General features: G+C 39.8%; 2 protein-coding genes across 3 annotated transcripts in view; one reads left to right on the top strand and one right to left on the bottom strand.

The window, feature by feature from the left end:
- Nucleotides 1-534: 534 nt before the first annotated feature.
- Nucleotides 535-6303, top strand: LOC125112082 (tripartite motif-containing protein 43B-like). The gene is made up of 6 exons (XM_047754336.1): nt 535-945; nt 1748-1843; nt 3106-3336; nt 4036-4058; nt 4570-4667; nt 5804-6303. The coding sequence occupies exons 1-6, from the start codon at nt 535-537 to the stop codon at nt 6301-6303; spliced, it is 1359 nt and encodes a 452-aa protein (XP_047610292.1).
- A 4450-nt stretch (nt 6304-10753) lies between these two features.
- Nucleotides 10754-19852, bottom strand: part of LOC125111284 (Putative N-acetylated-alpha-linked acidic dipeptidase) — a 58803-nt gene continuing 49704 nt past the window's right edge. Inside the window, exons 15-19 of one of the 2 annotated variants that reach the window (XM_047753193.1) lie at nt 19342-19432; nt 16409-16673; nt 16068-16149; nt 12838-12930; nt 10754-11062 (exon numbers count right to left, since the gene is read on the bottom strand). In XM_047753193.1, the coding sequence (XP_047609149.1) occupies nt 10873-11062; nt 12838-12930; nt 16068-16149; nt 16409-16673; nt 19342-19432 (721 nt within the window). In that variant the 3' untranslated portion in view covers nt 10754-10872. Of the gene's footprint in view, nt 11063-12837; nt 12931-16067; nt 16150-16408; nt 16674-19341; nt 19433-19852 lie in introns of those variants that run through there. The other variant, XM_047753194.1, reaches the window with a different exon arrangement.

Here is a 19852-nt window from a genome sequence, read left to right as displayed (position 1 = left end):
AATTTGATGATGTTTGGTTTCCACGTCCTTAATTCTGAACATATTCAGAAAGCGTTTTGGAAAGAAAAGTGTTTGGGGATGGTATTCAGATTGAGATCTTTTTTAAAAGTCCAAGGAAAAATGCCTGGCAATTAGAGGAATTAATAAAAATACAAGCTTCGTGAGCATCCTGTGCTAAATCAGAATGACTGGCCTTGAGCATCATGATTGATTTTTTTAGAGCAATTGGGACACACACCTGGAATTTAAAGTAGGTCAAACTCCTTAACTTTAAGGTATCTGGAGGAAGAGAAGACCTCCACAAAACTGAGGTTCCCCCTTAGGTAAGGGGAAGGGGACAGGAAATAGATAGGGTTGGTTAAGCAGCTGAGAACATTTTCTGAAGCTCTTGAGAACTCTCTTTGTGTCTTAAGCAAAACCCAGCTGCTTCTGTTCCAGAGGCAGTGTATTATTGAGTCACAGCCTGAGCCCGACTTCACCTTTTTCTGTCTTTGGGGCAGAGCAATAAACGCCTGATTTTCTTCCCTCAGAAAAATGGCCTCAGACATCCCAGAAGCCTTCCAGAAAGAGCTCACCTGCCTCGTGTGCCTGAATTACCTTCTAGACCCAGTCACCCTAGGCTGTGGGCACAGCTTCTGCTGGTGCTGTCTCTGTGTTTCCTGGGACCAAGCTGAAGAGCCTGCCAGGTGCCCTGTGTGCAGGCAGCAATCAGAACAGACCAACCTCAAGACCAATTTGCTTCTGAAGAATTTGGTGTCCATTGCCAGAAATGCCAATCTCGGGCAGTTCCTGAAGTCAGAGGAACAATGGTGTGAGACCCACAAGGAGATAAAGGAGGTTTTCTGTGAAGCCGACAAGAGCTTGCTCTGTTTCCTCTGCTCTCAGACTGACGAGCATGAGGATCACAGACACCTCCCCACTGAAGAGGCTGCTGAGGAGTACTGGGTAAGTGATGCCTCGGAGGGCACTCGGAAAGCTGGACAGTACAGCCGAGGGGTTAAAAGATAGGAGCATCGTGATGGTGATTAAGTGCCAGCTACAGATGTAGTGATAAAGCTGTGAAGAAAACACAGCCGACACCTGCTTTACGGAACTTGCATCCAATGGCTGGGTGGTGAAAGCAATAATCATTATTATTTGGATGGCCCAGTATTATGCTGAAGGCGCTGAAAACCCTTCATTTTGAGAAGGAGTCTTTGGCTCTAAAAAGTACAAATGCAAGGTTTTTTTTTTTTTTTTTTTCATTGGGTACAGGTTTCCTAACCCTGGACAGAGAAGGAAGACAGAGTACATTGGAATGAGCAGGGGACAAGCATCACCGAATCCAAATTCCGATGCAAGATGCCACACTATCTGACAATTAGCCACACTCAATGAAGTGCTGGGTTCCCTTGAGGATCCGGCATCATCACCCGCAGCAGCTTGGGTCGCTGCTATGGGATGAGTTCAATCCACTGCCCATGAATTTCCACATGCTTGGGGCGTGGCAAAAAAAACCCCAAAACTCAATTAAGTCCTGTCCTTTTCCCTGGGCATATGATTCCCAGATGCTGTTGTTCTGCAGTGTGAAATTTCCTAAAATTTATGGTTAGTGAGGAAGCACAGGGACACATGATGATCTGTTCTGGTCCTTCTGTTTTCCCTCAATGACCCAAGTCTTAAATCTCTTGGTACACTCCATCCTTTGGGCTCTGAAACCTCAGCCTATTTGCTTTTTCTGGGCCTAAAATTCATTGTTATTTTACAGGAGAGGCTGGCAAACCAAATGAGATCTTTATGGAAAAAGATCCAAGAAATTGATAGAAATCTCCAGAAAAACAGCCAAGGAACTGACTCTCTGATGGTAAGTACAAGGATATATTTCTCTTTGAAACAGGTTGAGGCAGACATGCTAGGAACTTAGCCCTTAATAATTTGAGCTGAAATCCTTCTGTGTCATGGAATTCTGGGGAATGGGTTGGACACCATTAAAAATATATTCCACCCATTATTTCAACCTAAACATTCCCTGTCTCTTAGGCTTTTTAGCACCTAGTGGATTGGTAGCTACAATGAAAGGTCCATTAGAAGAATGTGCAATAAGTCCTAAGGCAAATGCGCAAAGAGTGACATGAGAGATTCCATACCAATCATTCAGGATCTCAGGGAAAATTCCTCAGGTTTAAGGTCAATTCCAGTTCTGAAGCTTAAGGAGGTGTTTAAAAATCCATGAGTCATTTCAGGTAGAGGATTTTGGATGTCATAATGTTCCAGAAAGTAAATGGCATGTCATTGAGAACCCTAAGTGTCTGTCTGATTAGTACCGGAGCCCAGGTGATGCAAAGGAAATGTGAGCCGCAATTTAAAGAGTGTACTCATCATGGGGAAACATTCTAGGACACTAGCTAGAGCATGACATTGGTTCAAGGACAAAATGGAACACATTAAAGAAAAAATTCAGGAGAAAAGAGAGCAAAGAGAAAGACGGAGAGTGAGAGTGATCCATATATACCCAGAGGGAATATGCCCTTCAGTGAGGACGATTGACCATCCCTATAAAATGCGAAGGAGCCTGAGGCCTTGGAAAGAGGCCAGAAATCTGTTCATAGAGAAAAGGGGCGGGGGGCATAAAGAAGGGGCTATGAGAATGGACTTCTGTTTGAGGTCAGGTAGTGAGAATTTTGATTTTTCCTGAGGACATTAACCCTGAGAGTAATATGGAACATGGCAGCTAAGAGAGAATGTCAGGCTTTGGATTGTGAGATGAGACACAAATTTCATTACTAACATTGATGCAGAATATTGGATATATATGTCACCCATAAATTTCAATTGCATGCATGAGTGCATGAGGTGTTTCAGACTTGACATGATGCATATGAAAGAAATGGTCCCTAAAAAGCTTTTCTAGAGATGTTTCAGGAACTCATGAAATGTATGGAAGTGGATTGAAGAAAGGGTGGGTTTGGTCCTTCATCTCATTTTTGAAAAATGGAAAGTAAGTGAAGGAGAGGGAAATGAATTTGCTGTCTAAGAAGAGGGGCTACAAATTGGGATGGATGTTCTCTCTCGGGAGAGAACCTGAATCGAGCACACTAAATGTTGTTGACATCTATCTCCCAACAGTTTTACGCGTATCAACGTGGAGACATGATGAGGAAAGTTTATCAGATGGTACCACCATTGTTCCGGGAGGAAGAGATTTACTACTTTGACAGTATTATAAAAGAAGGCCAAAAGTTTTATAAGCTGATCCAAAAAAGGCAAGAGGAAATGATTGGAAAGAAAACAGTCCTCAGAAAAATCTACAAAGAGCTCATGAACATGTGCAACAAACCAGATGTGGAGTTGCTCCAGGTAAGTACTGAGGACTTGTTTAAAAATACAATAGCTGAAAGTAACACCTTCGACTTCCATTAGATGTTACCAGGAATATATTTCTTCATCTCTTGGATCTAATGGGGAGGGAGGAGATCTCTCCTAGTTGGAAATATTATAGATAAAGTGTAACTCATCCAGATTATAACTGAGCAAGTATTACAAAACTGTGACTATGGAGCCCCCCTGGGGAATATACCCTTCTCACGATTTCCTCTTGTGGCTTGTTTCTATAAAAACCAGAAAGGAACAAGTTACTTACTGTCATTCAATTTTTCGGTCTCCAGTTGGACAATAAAATAAATCTGGGAAATGTTCATATATACATTTCCACCTTCTGTTGGGATAGCCTAGGTTTGAGTTGCTTTGTTTAGTTTGGAGCATGTTACCCTTTGGGGACAAACCCTAGGGAAGACTAATTTACAGAGAGCTGAGAGGTACAGCAATGCATAATCCCTACCCTCTTCCTCTCTCTCTGACACTCAGGTTTGTTAACGCATCAAGAATTTGATGATATCAATATGTTGGGCCAGGGTTTTCTTTAGGAAGGGAAAGGAAAATTTCCCAGGTTGTCCTCTGATAGTGGCGATTAAAACTTTTGTGCAGTTTTCCCAACCCACATATGGGTTGGTTATTTATGAAGAAGTCTAATCTTTTTTTTTTTTTTTTTTTTGACAGGAATTGGGAGACAAACTGATGCGGTAAGTCTGGTCTTCTGATGCTGACTGGGGAACTGTGAGGGCTGTGGAAGAAATCAAGCTGCATTTAACAAAGGGAACACATAACTCACTAGATAACACTACCTTGCTTGTGTGCATGTGTCTGGGCCTCTTTTGTTGAATAAGATTTCCTGTTCCCTCTGAATCAGAAGTTAGCATTGTTTTTGCTCCTGTGGCTGACAGAGGTACATGTTGTCAAGCTCAGTGCCAAAGTTTCTAAAACACGAGTTATTTTTGATTTTAGATTTCAAAATCATACAGACATTGAAGTGCAAGGACTAGTTTCCCCCAGGCATTAGGTGAGAGAGGCAGGTACCTCTGAGAAATGGGGGTGGAATCAGGCCAAGAAGAATAGTGAGAAAAAAGTTTCCCAAATGGCAAGATCCTAATGGATTTTGATGAAGAATATTGAGCTGAAGCCTGGCTTTTCTTCAAGGCTGCGTTTAAGAGTCTTGGGCAGAAGAAGTGTAAATGGCTATCTTTCTCGCTGCAGGAGCGAGGCAGCACAGCTGCACATCCCTCGGCCTCTGCTGCCAGAACTCCATGCACGACCCATGTCTGGGCTGATGGATTGGCTCAACCACTTCAAAGGTAAGTGTCAGCCCATTGTTGGGGCCACCTTGCTAGCTTTTTCAATAACCGTTTGTGTAGACAATCTTTCCCTCTTATCATTTTCACATTGTACAGAGGAACAACCTACAAGTAGGCAGATAGAGACATATTGAGTCATAGGGTCACTGTAATGCGGACAAAATTCATGCGGGCTGGTGCAAAGGTAGATGTGATTTAGACCTTGTCAATTAGCGAGAAATGTGACAACTAATTTGTATAATGAAAAAAAAAGGACATGCTCTAGAAATGGCTCCTTGAGCCTGAGAAATAGCATCCCAGACAATGTCAGTTGTTCACTGAATCCTAGGAAACAGATTACTACTAACCAAAGATATTCCAATTTTCAAGAGTTGAAATGCAGTTGTTTAGAGTTTAAATACATTTTTGCTTGAAAGGTTTTTTTAGCAATTGCATGTATGATGTGCTTTTCCATTGTCATAATCAGAAAAAATACATAAGCCATAAAAATTAAGTGCAGATAGTAGGAATTGTGAACAACCACAAGAAAGCAAATTGGTGGTTGATGAGCCATAGGGAGCTCCGTGATAAAACTAACCCTGGAGGGCAACTGGAGCAGGAAGTGGAAGTCTAGGCCTGGGGCTGGAACCACCTTATCAAAGGCAGGAAATTCTTACAAGGACACAGTCTTAAGAACCAGCCTTAGGTTGATTTCTTCATTGTCTGTTTGTTGACCTACCTGGAGAATCACAATCATCCTGGTGGAGTGACCATCAAGTCTTCAGTCTAAGATGTATGGTTTTCCCTGAGCAAGGGTGGTGGAGGTGGAGGTAGGTTGTGTTTCCGGGTCATGGAGGTGATGGATGCCCAGGTGTCATCTTTCAGAGGTCGTGAAAAGTACCAAGCCAGAGGTAGCCGTGACCTCCGTCTCCTTTACAATCTCTGAACCTTTAGGAAGTTTTTCCATAGAAAGTAGTTCTCTCTTTCTTCAGTAGATATGCTGACAACCCTTGAACCCAATATTTTCCAGTCAGAGCTGCCCTTCTAATCGTCATTTTTGTTTCCCCCAGAAATACTCTAGGTAGACTCTCTTCTCTGGTAGAGAATTTTATTTTTAACATCAATTTTGACTGGAATGTTCTCTCATCTCTCCACAGTGAAAATTTCCTTCAGTAACGAAGTGAGCAATCAGCACATCAGGATGTTTGATGATGTGAGAAGTTTGAAGTACAGGGATGACGGCCTGTACGTGCCTTTGGACGCCGGCCCGTCGAAGTATTTTGCGACATGGGGAACCCAGGCCTTCACCTCTGGCAAACAGTACTGGGAGATGCATGTGGACAGCTCCTGGGACTGGGCTGTGGGTGTCTGCAGGGACTCCTGGCTAAGGAAGGATGACGGCCTACTGAGTGACTCCAACAGGGACAGCTTTCTCCTTGTGTGTGTGAAGGAAGACAACCACTACCGTCTCTGGGCCACCGCCCCGACCACGCCTCTGTACATAGAGAAGCCTGTGGGCAGGGTTGGCGTGTTCCTCGACTTTCACACTGGAAGTTTGAGTTTTGTGGATGTGGCCAGGCGCTCCCTCATTTGGAGGTACGAGGATGGGGTGTTCACTTTCCCTGTCAAGCCTTTCACTTGCACAGGCCACCTGTAAGGAGAGCTGCCAGGACCCAGACTGGAGGCTCAGGCCTCCTTCTCTGAGGAGCCCTTCTCCTGCAGCAACTAAGGACACCTCATGGTCTTTAGGCTCTTTCTACTCTATTGTAACTTCCTTTTATTGCTCTTTGTAATGAAGTGAGTGTTAAATGCATACTTTTGTTGGTTTCCCTCCATTTTCTTGTCAATAAAATCTTGTCTTGGAGCCATTTGTCTGGACTATATGATATGGTTGGACACCTGTTTTGTGAACTTGCTGGACTCACCGAAATATGAGGGTTTGCTTCCCATTTCTTGGCACCTAATCCAGGAAGCCAGGGCTTGCACCGCATGGACACACCTGGTCACCTCCCAGACGCAGGTCAGCCTGAAACTTCTCCTGCCTCTTGGGTCTAGTCCACCTTACCCACGCTCACTCTTAGGGCAAAAAATGATGTGACAGAGAAATCTCCACTGATCTCCAGAGAATGGGATAAACATTTCTTTTAGAGAACCCCAACTTTTCAGGTCCTCTCCTTTTACAGTATTATGAGGGACAAGAGATAAAGTGCCTCTTGTATCCACTGCTGTGTTCTGAGCATGTTACACATTGGCTGCGACAGGAAGGACAGTGATCAAATCCTCATAGGAAAAAGTTAATGGGTGGGACAGTTTTCTTATTGGGAAGAAGCTTTCCAGTAAGAGTCAGGGACTAGAACCCAAAGTTTAAATTTTCAAGGAGTTATGGCTCAGCGGTAATGAACCCAACTATTACCTATGAGGATGCGGGTTCGATCCCTGGCCTCACTCAGTGGGTTAAGGATCCAGCGTTGCCATGAGCTGTGGTGTAGTTCAAAGATGCAGCTCTGACCGGCATTGCTGTGGCTGTGGGATAGTCCAGTGACTAGGGCTCTGATTTGACCCCTAGCCTGGAAACTTCCATATGCCACAGGTGTGGCCCTAAAAAGCAAAAAATAAACTTTAAAAAGATAAGAGGAGGGTAAACTTGGTTAGAAGAAACAATCAAGGCAGATTCACACACCATTAAAAAAAAAACCCCAAAGTTTAAATTTTCAGAATTTGAAGGTGGAGGTCAAAACCTGATTAGATTATGCGCATTGAGTTTGAGCCCAATCAAGTTTTAATTTTCTTCAGAAAAGTGCATCTGCAGGTGGGGGCTGTATTCGTGTAGATACCAGGCCTGTGTGTGACTGTGTCTATTACAATCATGGTGGTCTCACGTCATTTTTTAAGTTTTTTCTATTTAATTTACGATCATTGCCTAGGTCATGCAAAGGATGGTAGGGCAGGGGACATTATCTGTTTCCATTTTACCATCATACAACAGAGCATTGTATTTGGGGTTTTTTTGTTGTGGTGGTGGTTATTTTTTTAGGGCCACAGTTGGGGCATATGGAAGTCCCTAGGCTATGGGGCGAATCAGAGCTACAGCTGCCGGCATACACCACAGCCACAGCAACCAGGATCTGAGGTTCATGTTGAACCTACACGATAGCTCACAGCAACGCCAGATGCTTAACCCACTGAGCAGGGCCATGGATTGAACCTGCATCTTCATGGATGCTAGTCGGGTTTGTTTCTGCTGAGCCACAACAGGAGCTCCACATTGGTTTTTTTATTTATTTTTTTTTTACTGCTCTTGTCCCATACTGAACTGTACACTCACCATATATCTCCATCAAAATATACTTCCAGAATTTATTATTCTTAATACTGGGTGGTTAAATTTACTATCTAGCTTAGGTTATAGACCTTACTGCATCCTAGTAGCAAGAGTCTCTTATCTATCATTTGAACTAAAAAGAATCATGCCTTTAATGTGAATTTTACACATTCGGTGTTGAGCAGAGAAGTGGTATAATCTGCAGCATGGTTTTCCAAATACATTCAACATTTCAGCCACTCACATTTTATTTAAATACAGACATGTCATCATAGTCTTAGGAGAACAAAAGCATATTTTTATACATGCAGCAACACCAAAAGTGTCTATAAAAATCTAGAGGTTGGAAAATTTACATTAGACATTTTAAATATCATCCATATTTTTGCATCACTTGCTTTCTTGTTCAATAGAAACTCAAAAATATGATTTAATCAATATTTATTTTTAAAAGTTATTTAAAAGTCTACTATGTATGATAAAACTTTGAAAAACTGATGTCTAAAATGTTAAAGCAATTTATTTTTTCTCGTCAAAACACTTACGAGTCATCTATTGTAGAATTCTATTTGGTCCTTTACTATCCTGTCCTCTCTGCTTATTCCCGGTTTAATGACAGGCAAAGTGTGAAGAAACGTTAATTATCTAAGGTTACTCATCTTGACCTCCCTGTCTACTCCATTGTCTAGTTTGATGCTGATGCTGATCTCTGGGTAGTTTCCGTCTCTTATTTCTTCTATCCTCCACTCTCATTTCACCAGTATAACCAATTCCTTGCATTACCCTCCTGTTTTAAATGCCCAGAATGCTTTCAATTTATTTGGGGGGTTTAAATTCTTCACGATCCATTTCCCCTCATCACATTTCTATTTGGTTAGTTTTTTGTGTGTCTGTTTTGACCTCATGCACAGTGAGTGAAAATTCCCCGATCGGGTATCGAACTCCAGCCACAGCAGTGATGCTGTGTGCTTTAGCCACTCACCGACCTGGTAAGTCCTCCCCTTCATATTTTAAAGCCTTAAAACCAGGAGTTACAAGGAGAATCAGTTCCAAGGAATGAATTATCCCTTAGAAAGTGAAGTAAATACAGTAATCTCTTCCAAAATAGACTGTTACTTTTTTTGTCTTTCCAAGAGGAAAGGATAATTTTTTTCTTCTTTTTTGTTCAGAGTTTTTGGTTAACACATAACTTTGAACTGTCAATCAACCAGTTTGAATATTTATTGAAACTTGTTGAAAAATTTTTAAAGGTATATCTATAAAGGTGTTACAAATATATAAAGTATTTTATAAACAAAGTAAATATATAAAATAAATTCTGGAAGTGTATTTTGATGGAGATATATGGTGAGTGTACAATTCAGTATGGGACAAAAGCAATAAAATAAAAAACCAATGTGGATTTCCTATTGTGGCTTAGCGGAAACAAGTTCAACTAGCATCCAGGAAGATGCAGGTTCAATCCGTGGCCCTGCTCAGTACCTCAGCATTTAAGTACCTGTGTTCTCAATTGATTCAACACAATCATCCAATCTATTTGAAATATTTAACTTTTATCTCTCAGGTGTGATGGATGAACCAAAAAAAGATAGCTGAGCCTTCTCCCCCAGGAAGATTATTATACAATTAGAAAGACAAGACAAAGTAATTTTTCCAAAACAATTTTTGGAAAAACAGCTTAAATCAATTATAAGCTTTAATGAAACACAACTGAAGTGCTTACTGTAAAAAATATTTAAACAATAAATTAATAATAAAAATTTTATAGAAATATAATCTGAGCCACATATGAAGTTTTAAATTTTTAGCATTCACATCATAAAAAGTAATTTAAAACATCTGAAATGAATTTCAACATATTTAAGCTAATAATATCTTCAAAATTATCATTAAAAACATAATGCTGAATGTATTAATGAGAATCTTTACTTTTTCTGTACTAAATTTTTGACATCCAGTACTGGTAACATAGCTCAATTCAGACTAGTCATATTTCAAGTGCTTGATAACCACAGGTGGCTACCCTATTAGATGCTATGGCATTAGACAAACCACCTATTACATGGGAGGCACCATGTTTTCAAATCCTCAGTGGACAGACCAATTTCAAGTAGTCTTAGGAAGGGGAGGATGGATTAGAACCCACCAACTACAAGATTCATAGTAACAGAAGAGCATTAGAAATGGTGTCACGGGAGTTCCCGTCGTGGTGTAGTGGTTAATGAATCCGGCTAGGAACCATGAGGTTGTGGGTTCGATCCCTGGCCTTGCTCAGTGGGTTAAGGATCTGGTGTTGCTGTGAGCTGTGGTGTAGGTTGCAGACGTGGCTTGGATCCCACATTGCTGTGGCTGTGGTGTAGGCCAGCAGCTGCAGCTCCGATTAGACCCCCTAGCCTGGGAACCTCCATATGCCTCGAGAGCGGCCCAAGAAAATGGCAAAAAGACAAAAAAAAAAAAAAGAAAGAAAGAAAAAAAAAAGAAATGGTGTCACGAAGACAGTTTTAGACGGCAAGTTGTCAAAGTTAGCCAGGTTATGTGCTTTATAAGAGAGAACTCACCAGTGGCTGTATTTGGCACCATAATGTCCACCAGGGAGGGTCTTTGTTTTCTGGATGATGTGGAGGACTGAATTTGATTTTTAGAAAAAAAAAGTAAAATAAAAATTTAGGCTCTTCTTAATTTTAACACCTAGTTCAACTTCAGAATACCTCACTATAATTTAAGAACATAAATTATCCTTCTTTCTTATTTGATCTATCCGGAGAAGAAAAAAAGAATATCTATATATCTCTACATATGTATACATATGTACACAACTTTATTTTTCAGATTATCAATACATTCATCATGATTCTTTCTGACAGCCATCAAAGCAATTCAGTATGTGTTCTCTGAAGAAACTTCTTAGGCTACTTCTCTCAGAGTCCCTGCTGCGGCCTGCACTGTGAAGGCTGCAATAGAAATCTGTCTCTTCACTTCGCCCCAGGCCTTGGAAGGATCCACTTTGTTTTCAATATCAAACAGAGCGTCATAGATCCCTGGGAATGACTCCCCCATGTACTTGTTGTGGCTGCTTGGAGCATAGATGACATGCCTGGTGATAGAAATAGTTTGCTGTCTATTAATTGCTCAAATTATATACTCAAGGGAAAAAAGAGGGACACCCTACAGTTCCTGGATTGTTTAATCGTAATTTTATGATTTGAAAAAGCTGCTTGTCAACCAAGTTCAATCTCCAAAGACCAGTCTATGATATATGTTGCAATTAATTACATTTTAACTTTAAAAAGATGACTTGAAGTGGTTCAGAGAAATGAAAATAATGACAATGAGAGATACGACAGCTCGTCACCTGCTATGGATCATGCTTGGCATTAAATTATTTACTGATAGTTTTTCAAATCCTTAAAAATAAACTCTACAAGGTTGATATTAGCATTTTCATTTTTTTATTTTTATTTATTTACTTATTTCAGTCTTTTTACGGCCGCCCTGTGGCATTGGCAAGTTCCCAGGCTAGGGGTCGAATCAAAGCAGTAGCAGCTGGCCCACTGCCACAGCCACAGTAATGTCAGATCCGAGCCGCGCCTGGGACTTACACCACAGCTCACAGCAACGCTGGATCCTTAACCCACTGGGTGAGGCCAGGGATCAAACCCGTGTCCTCATGGATCCTAGTCAGATTTGTTTCCCAGGAGCTCCAATATTAGCATTTCAAAGAGGAGGAATTTGAGGTCTGGGAGATGACGTGATCGGTCTCAAGGCACATTTCAAACAAGTGCCAACCCTCCAATACCACCATCCTCTGAAACATGGCACAGTTGTGAATACGAGATCCTGTTTGTGATGAGCAAAACTGTTAGTGTGTTTCTCCGATTTAAAAAAGTCATGTTACAATACCAAGCAGGAAGCATGAAAAGTCATTAAGATCAGTTTGATAATGTTCAACATGACCTAGAAAAAAGGTGATGTTTTACTGAAGGAGCTAAGCCAGTGCATGGATCTTGCCCTAGGACAGAAGGGCAAGTTGCCCAGTAAAGACCTGAAGGATGGGGCAGGATCATGCTGCCAGGGCAAAGCCGTCAACCCTGCCTGGATAATGGCCTTATACCCCATTCCAATTCTTTCATGGACAATCCCGAAACAGAAAGATGGATCATCTCTGGCCGGTCAAGGATCTAATTAGTTCTGCATTACCCGGGCATGGTTGGTGGTTATCAGAAATAATTACGACTATCAGAAATTAGAAAAAAACATGGAGTTCCTGCTGTGGCGCAGTGGGTTAAAAAATCTGACTGCGGCAGGTCCTGTTACTGTACAGGTTCAGTCTGCAGCCCTGCACAGAAGTCAAAGGATCCAGCATTGCTGAAGCTGCAGCATAGGTCACAGCTGCAGCTTGGATTCAATCCCTGGCCTGGGAACTCCCATATGCCACAGGTGCGGCCTTACAAAAAAATTAAGAAAGAAACTAAATTTCAACATTAGGAGAGAGAGTAAATACAAATATATTTACTACATCTTCTGTGGATACAGAAAAACAAATATATCTAAAATAAGAGAAGGCAAAAATGATGTATGCCAAAGTACAAACATAATTTTACATCTGACCAAATAGAACTGAGGAGATTTTTATTTTCTACTTTTGACTTGATGGACCTTCTAAATTTCCTAAACTGAACATACATTCTTTTATAAACAAAACAACACTAAAATAAAGATCTACAGTAATCACACTACATGTATATAAATAAATATATTTCTCATGTATTTTGGAATTTTCTATTTGCTTGTAAGAAATCAATTACATTTTTTCCACAGTGTAAAAATTAAGAAAATTCTATATTAAAATAGTCATATTTTTATCCTTACCTGTAGAAAGGCCTGTCTGGCAATCCTAAAGGATCAATAAATGCTCGTTCCAAAAACATCAGTTGATCATTCATAATTCTTAACAATATTGGACTGGAAAAGGAAAGGAAAACTGTTGTAGCTTCTTGAAAATATGTGCATCACCCAGCAAACTAAACATTCAAAACAAAAGTAAACACAGAGAATATATTTTAAATTTCTATATAACATGCAAATAAAGAACTGTAACATGCATAGTTACATTTTTTTAAATTCTATAAAATACTATTCCACTGAGGCTTATAAAACCACCAAAATGGTTCAATGTGCCAATGAAAGAAATTATAGTAATTTTTATTAATGTTGAAATAATTATTTGACATACCTATATTCAAATATAAGCAAGCTTAGACTTTTTCATCTTAGGTATCCTAATAACCTTATTTTTCCTTTTTAGAGCTGCATCTGCAGCACATTGACGTTCCCAGGGCTAAGGTCAAATTGGAGCTACAGCTGCCAGCCTATACCACAGCCACAGCAATGCCAGATCTGAGCTGTGTCTGTGACCTACACCACAGCTTGTGGCAACGCTGGATCCTTTAACCCACTGAGTGAGACCAGGGATCGAACCCACATCCAAATTGGGACGAGTCATGTTCTTAACCTGCTGAGCCACAATGGGAACTCACCTAACCTTTTCATAGATGTCATTTCGATATTGAAATGGAAGAGTCTATTAATGCTTAGTACCAACATTATTATAATGTGGAAAATTATACACATATTTGTTGAATGACAGCTAGTGGTATTTTTATTATTATTATTAAAGATATACATATTATGAACACAAAGGATGGTAATTTAACCATCTCATACCATATTTGAATGCCTGCCACGTATCAGACACTTTCTGCTTTCACAGAGCTCGCATTCCAAAGGGCACGGGAAAGTTTTACTGTAACAAGAATGACTCCACATAAAGGAAAATTTACCAGCAAGCCTGGAGTAAGGCAACGACATTATTAAATTCAATGTATTAATTCTACCATAATTTTTTTTTAATTTTATGGCCTCACCCATGGCCTATGGAAGTTCCCAGACTGGGGATCAAACCTACAATGCTGCAGAGACTGGCACTGCTGCAGTTAGGTTCTTAACCTATGGCACCCATGGTGGGAACCCCATAAATCAGTTAACTAATGAAAAATAATCATTACAATAAGAAGTTATAGGATTTCCCGTTGTGGTGCAGTGGCACTGAATCCAACTAGGAACCATGAGGTTTCAGGTTTGATCCCTGGCCTCGCTCAGTGGGTTAAGGATCCAGCATTGCTGTGGCTGTGGTATAGGCTGGCTGCTGTAGCTCCGATTAGACCCCTAGCCTTGGAACCTCCATATACTGAAGGTACAGCCCTAAAAAAAAAAAAAAAAAAATTACAAAAAATAATGAGTTATAAGTTACTTTGTATAAAAATTTAATTTTTCCTTAGTTTTGTTATGTTTTAGTTTTAAATAATAACAGCTACTATTTACCAATTAATTCCTATGTGCCAATTACTATTCTAAATGTTTATAAAGTATGTTAACCTTCAAAGCAACCCTCCAAGTAAAGCAGGAAAACAGGCCCATTCCATAGATGAGATACTCAGGTTCAGTAGGTAAATTAAATAACTTGTCCAGGCTACATCTAGAAAGCTTTAGCGTGAAATAGGAGTTCTATACTATTCCTTCAACTGCACTATGTTGACAAAGGGAAAACAGAGTAACTGAAAGCTCCACAATTAGATCTGAGCGATTTTCAATATTTATTTATTTAGCATGAAGAACTCAGGTCCTGTGATAGTGCAAAGGTAAACTGAGCGTAGACTTTACCTGCGAGCAGTTCACATAAACTAACCAAGGAGGTGACTGAATGAACCATGATTTCAATAAGATACTTTAGGTTTCTGAAATGAATTCATAAACCATCGCTACAATCATAAACACACACACTGTTTGGCTCTTCCTCGTACAGAGCAGAGTTCAATCTGAAATATCCCTGGAAGGTAAATGCTCAGAGGACCCGACTTAAGTAAACGAGATTTTTTTTTCTTTCCCCACCAGAAGCATGCTGGCCTCCCTAGAGACTGGAGGAGGCTAGGTTTGGAGGCTGAATACTATGAGAGCATGAAAGTACGAAGGAGTCAACACTGTATCCTTTTATGGGTTAAAGGGATTGATTTAAGAACAGCAGGAATCAAGAAGTGTCTCTTCCTCAGATTTCAGTTTTGGTTGTGAAATTCAACACCCATTTTAACTTTCTTTAGCCAGTATGTACTCTCAATATGGGCCATAGCTTGCTCCAGGTGTTTTAGGATTTGTAAACAGAATGGAAACACAAACAGTACCTTAACCATCAACTGGAGCCTGTAAGATAAATACAGAAATACTCAATGAAGTGAAAGCCCAGTGTCCTAGCTACCACACCAAGCCATCCGGCAGTCCGTCACAGGGAAGAAACATCATTTACTTAATAATAGAAAACCAGCTTCATAGACTATATGGTGTTTGGCATCATCTTAAAATTTCTTTATTATTGTTGGTTTTTTTTTAATCTCACATAAAATATTTGGAAAGAATTGTAAAGCATAAGAAAAAAAAATCTTCACACTCACCCAAAGGTAACACAAAATTATTATACTCATCGGTTTTCAGGAAGATTTTCTCTATGTTCAATAAAACACTGTATATGTACAATTTTATGACTGGTTTGTTTCACATTTTATTACAAATTATCATGAGCAGAAGTGGAGATGAGGAACTCTTTCTGGGGTTAATGACATTAAGAAGGGGGAGAGAGAAGGTATGTTTTGGGAATAGGAGAGTTTGGTGAAGTATGATATAAGAATAAGAGGTAAAACTGGAAAAAGAAAGGGACATACAGTGGAGGACCTTCAAAGGTAAGATGGAAATGTTGTAACTACTACTAGTGGTAAAGGAGCCACCAGCATTTCTCAGACCCGCATATGCCACTCAGAATGTCCTAAGCATCTCTCAGAGATACGGCAGCTCTGTACAGGAAGTGTTGGAATGGGGAGACAGAAAGCAGAAAAAACTTTCCAAAGATAATTTAGCAACAAAGATGTCAGCTAGTGTTTCTTTTTCATTCATTATATCTATTACATGCATAACTTATATATTATGCATAAGATATATATATACATACATGTGTGTCTGTTTATATACATGGAGATAGAGGGTACAGAACATACTTGTTTTTGTCCAAGTCTTGGACTCTCTCACTGAAGTTAGAAGCGATTTCTGTAAAATTCTTCACTGCAGAGAAGAGTGAATCTGAAATAGAAAGAAGGACCCAATCGCATTGTTCTATAGTCTAGGCAAAGGGAGCAATATAAGAAGCTGTTCTCTTTTGTATTTTTGTATATTGAAAAACAGGCATCAGTGAAATGGAAGATACGTTTCTAGACGTAAACAAAATATTGAATCATACGGAATAGAATTAATAATAAATGAACCTAAGGTAGGTCATTACATTTTAGAGATTAACAGAAACATACAGGCTGTGAATTCTGAAAGCGGAAGGGTAGCATACCAAACGACACACTGTATGCTTTCATTTCTTGTGGATGGTTCATTGAAATATTGTAGAGTTTATCAGCATAATTTCTTAAAACTACAGCATAATCTCGACAGTCAAAAGGGAGCACTACAGAATTGGCAAGTTCGAAAACAATTCCTCCTCGAACCTGGGCCACAGCAAGGTGATACTTAAAAGTTGGGTCATAAAACTTTTCCACTAATTCATACGTTTCATAGACACTGTGATACAGTGGATAGCTGCTGAATTTGTTGGTTACCTACAAAAAAGAAAAAAAGAAAAAAAACAAAACACAAAAAAGAAAATATACCTCGTGAGATAACTAGATAACTTACAATAAAACACATAGTATATTTGCTGTGAATATTAGTGGGATTGCTGTTGTCGGTAAGAAATAAAGTACTTAAGTACCTCAATAAGCCACTTATTAAAGGGTTAAATATTAAAATGCACCCCAGGTTTTCACCAGTAAAAAAAGATTATGTGTATATAACATAAATGACACTACAAAAATCATCTTGGAAAAACTTAACATTCTTGCCTTTAAGAAAACAGATGTAGAAATATTTCTGAAATAAAGACAGCATGGCATTTGAGTGAAAATAATTTAAGACAGAATTGTTAGAAGCAAGTAAATAAACATGATGCATTATTACATAGGGCAATGCTATAACTTGCTTAATGACTGAAATTCGGCGAATAAATACTTCTCTGACAAGCAGCACGCTGACAAGTGAAGAGTCTGAGCAGGAAGGGCTTCAGTAGTGGGTCTAAAATCTCACTAAGCAGAGAAAGTGATGCTCAGATAGGTACAGGAAAATAAGAACATACACAGAAGGCCAGAGGAAAGGACTTTCCAACCTATGAACTGCTGGTTCATGCCTTTTCTCCATTTTAAGATGTTTGTTTATTTATTTACTTTACTGATGCAATAGAACAGTTTATATAGTGGTGCAGTTTCTAGAGTGGAACTCTGGAATTGGCCGACCAGAGTCTGAAGTTAGACTTCAGGACTTACTACCTACCAGTAAGGACTTACTACTTTTGGGGCGATTATTAACCCAAAAGTTATTAACCTCCCTTTGCTGTAGTTTTCTCATAAGTCAAGTGTACGTAATATTAACATCTATCCTCTTCACCAACCCCATCTAACCCTGCCCAACTTCCTACCCCCATGGTACGAGATTAGCGATTTCCTTTCCTCTTTACTAGATTGAAGATTATAAGAGAATAACTAACCAGGAAGAAAAGACCTACAGATTCTCAGTGTTGGCTGCCTCCCAGTGAAGCCACTAAAAGACACTCTCAGTCCCTCTCTTGAGAAGCTCCCCCTTCAAGAGGAACCACCCCTGCATACAGGAGTTCAATCAGCTTTTTACAGTCTCACTCCCAAATAAGACAGATTGCCAAAGAAGGCCGGGCATTTGCAGAAAGCCCTTTAACTTGAAAGGTACAGACCAATCACACAAACTAAAATAAAATCAATTCAGAATAAGGAGGTACCACAGGGAATGGAGGGAAAAAATAAAAAAGAATGGCAGCGTTGAGAAAAATATTCCAGAAAGTAGAAAAAGGCAGAGATAGAGACAGAAGAGAACATAAACACACACTGGAAAAAAATCCCCAGATGCTAAACAAATTAACAATAGTTTGAGAAAGAAGAAAAAGGGAATCCAAAGAAAAAAACATCGCCTCCAACTATAATGCATAGGTTTCTGGAGCAACGGGTCCACTTTGTGCCGGCCCAGAATACTTAAAAAATGGCATAACTAATACCCACGTGGACATCAAGGACAACATAGTCATTAAAAAAAAGTTACTAAAGGAGTTCCCATCGTGGCTCAGTGGTTAACGAATCTGACCAGCATCCTTGAGGATGCAGGTTCGATCCCTGGTCTTGCTCAGTGGGTTAAGGATCCGGTGTTGCCTTGAGCCGTTGTGTTAAGTTGAAGATGAGGCTCAGATCTGGTGTTGCTGTGGTTCTGGCATAGGCCGGCAGCTATAGCTCCAATTCAACCCCTAGCCTAGGAACCTCCATATGCCCAGGTGCGGCCCTAAAAAAAAAAAAAAAAAAGTTACTAAAATCTTCCTTAAGAGACCAAGGAACAAATGGAACCACATCTCCCAACAGGCTGGACGACAGTGAACAATGAGTAGACAATTCTGAGGGTATGGGATTTTCAACCAAAATTTTGAGTCAGCCAAACTGTCAAATAATTGTATGTAGTATAAATGTCATTTTCAGATAAGCAAGGTCTTGAGCTTTCATTCATCCTTTTCAAGAAGTGCCTGAAGGATACACTCCAAAAGAATTGGAGAGTAAATAAGAAAAAGGAAGACACAAAATCCAGGAAATAAAAAATACAAAGTACAAGAGAAATGAAGATATTCTCAGACATCCCAGTGAGTGAAGGAAAATTTCACAGGCAAGAGCTGTGTCACAAGCAGAGAGAATAACTGAGGACCCAGAGGAACAGAAAAACCCCAACAGGGAAAATGAAAACTCTGCCTGATCACCTGATGTGCTGGACTATACTAAGAGTTTGGTGTGAGTTAATTGATGGATTCATGGAGGTGAAAAGCGAGTCTTCTAATCAACAAGTGGAGCACAACCATGTATGGAGATGTCATTAAGGGAAGTATTTCAGGGTTGGGAGAAGAAGTGATATAAGAATGAAATGCTTTTCTTCCCAAGTAAGAGGTAAATGGATAATACTTAAAACTGAAAAATACAGAGTAGCACAAACAGATTATTATGCAGAGAGATATCAGAAGAAGCCAATTCGAAAATTGAAAGAATTTTAATCGGTCAAATAGAACCAAGGGTGGAACAAGCATGGCGTTTAAGTCATTTTCGGATCCAGAATTGTTTGTTTAGATGAAAATATCTTCATAAATAATCCTGAAGAACTTACTGACAGACTTACCCAATCTTTAGTATACCGTGCTCTGCCTGAAGCAATTCCAAGTCTTTGGAAGAACACTTCAAAATCATTACCAGATCCTAATTTGCTAATCCTTTTAGGGATAAAATAAAGGATGATTTGAGTAACTTCTTCATTGAGTACAAATCAAAGCTTAATTGAATGCCATTCTTAATATTATAATTTTTTTAAAATTTTCAGGAGTTCCCATCGTGGCTCAGTGGTTAACGAATCTGATTAGGAACCATGAGGTTACCAGGTTCGATCCCTGGCCTTGCTCAGTGGGTTAAGGATCTGGCATTACCATGAGCTGTGGTGTAAGTTGCAGACATGGTTCCGATGCCACGTTGCTGTGGCTCTGGCAAAGGCCCACAGCTACCACTCCTATAAGACCCCTAGCCTGGGAACCTCCATATGCCGCGGGTATGGCCCTAGAAAATACAAAAAAAATTGAAAATAAAAAATTTTCATGGCCATGCCTGTGGCATATATAAATTCCCAGAGCAGGGCCTGA

This window comes from Phacochoerus africanus, chromosome 11, assembly GCF_016906955.1.
Source record: "Phacochoerus africanus isolate WHEZ1 chromosome 11, ROS_Pafr_v1, whole genome shotgun sequence".
NCBI classification, from domain to species: Eukaryota; Metazoa; Chordata; class Mammalia; order Artiodactyla; family Suidae; genus Phacochoerus; species Phacochoerus africanus.
Note: the sequence above shows the minus strand (reverse complement) of the source record. Positions and strands in the feature narration are given on the sequence as shown.

Excerpts from the sequence above, each read along its gene's own strand:
- LOC125112082 (XM_047754336.1), top strand. The coding sequence starts at position 535 with ATGGCCTCAGACATCCCAGAAGCCTTCCAGAAAGAGCTCACCTGCCTC. Across the intron at positions 3,337-4,035 it reads CAGATGTGGAGTTGCTCCAG|GAATTGGGAGACAAACTGAT; the intron begins GTAAGTACTGAG and ends TTTTTTTGACAG. Across the intron at positions 4,668-5,803 it reads TTGGCTCAACCACTTCAAAG|TGAAAATTTCCTTCAGTAAC; the intron begins GTAAGTGTCAGC and ends ATCTCTCCACAG.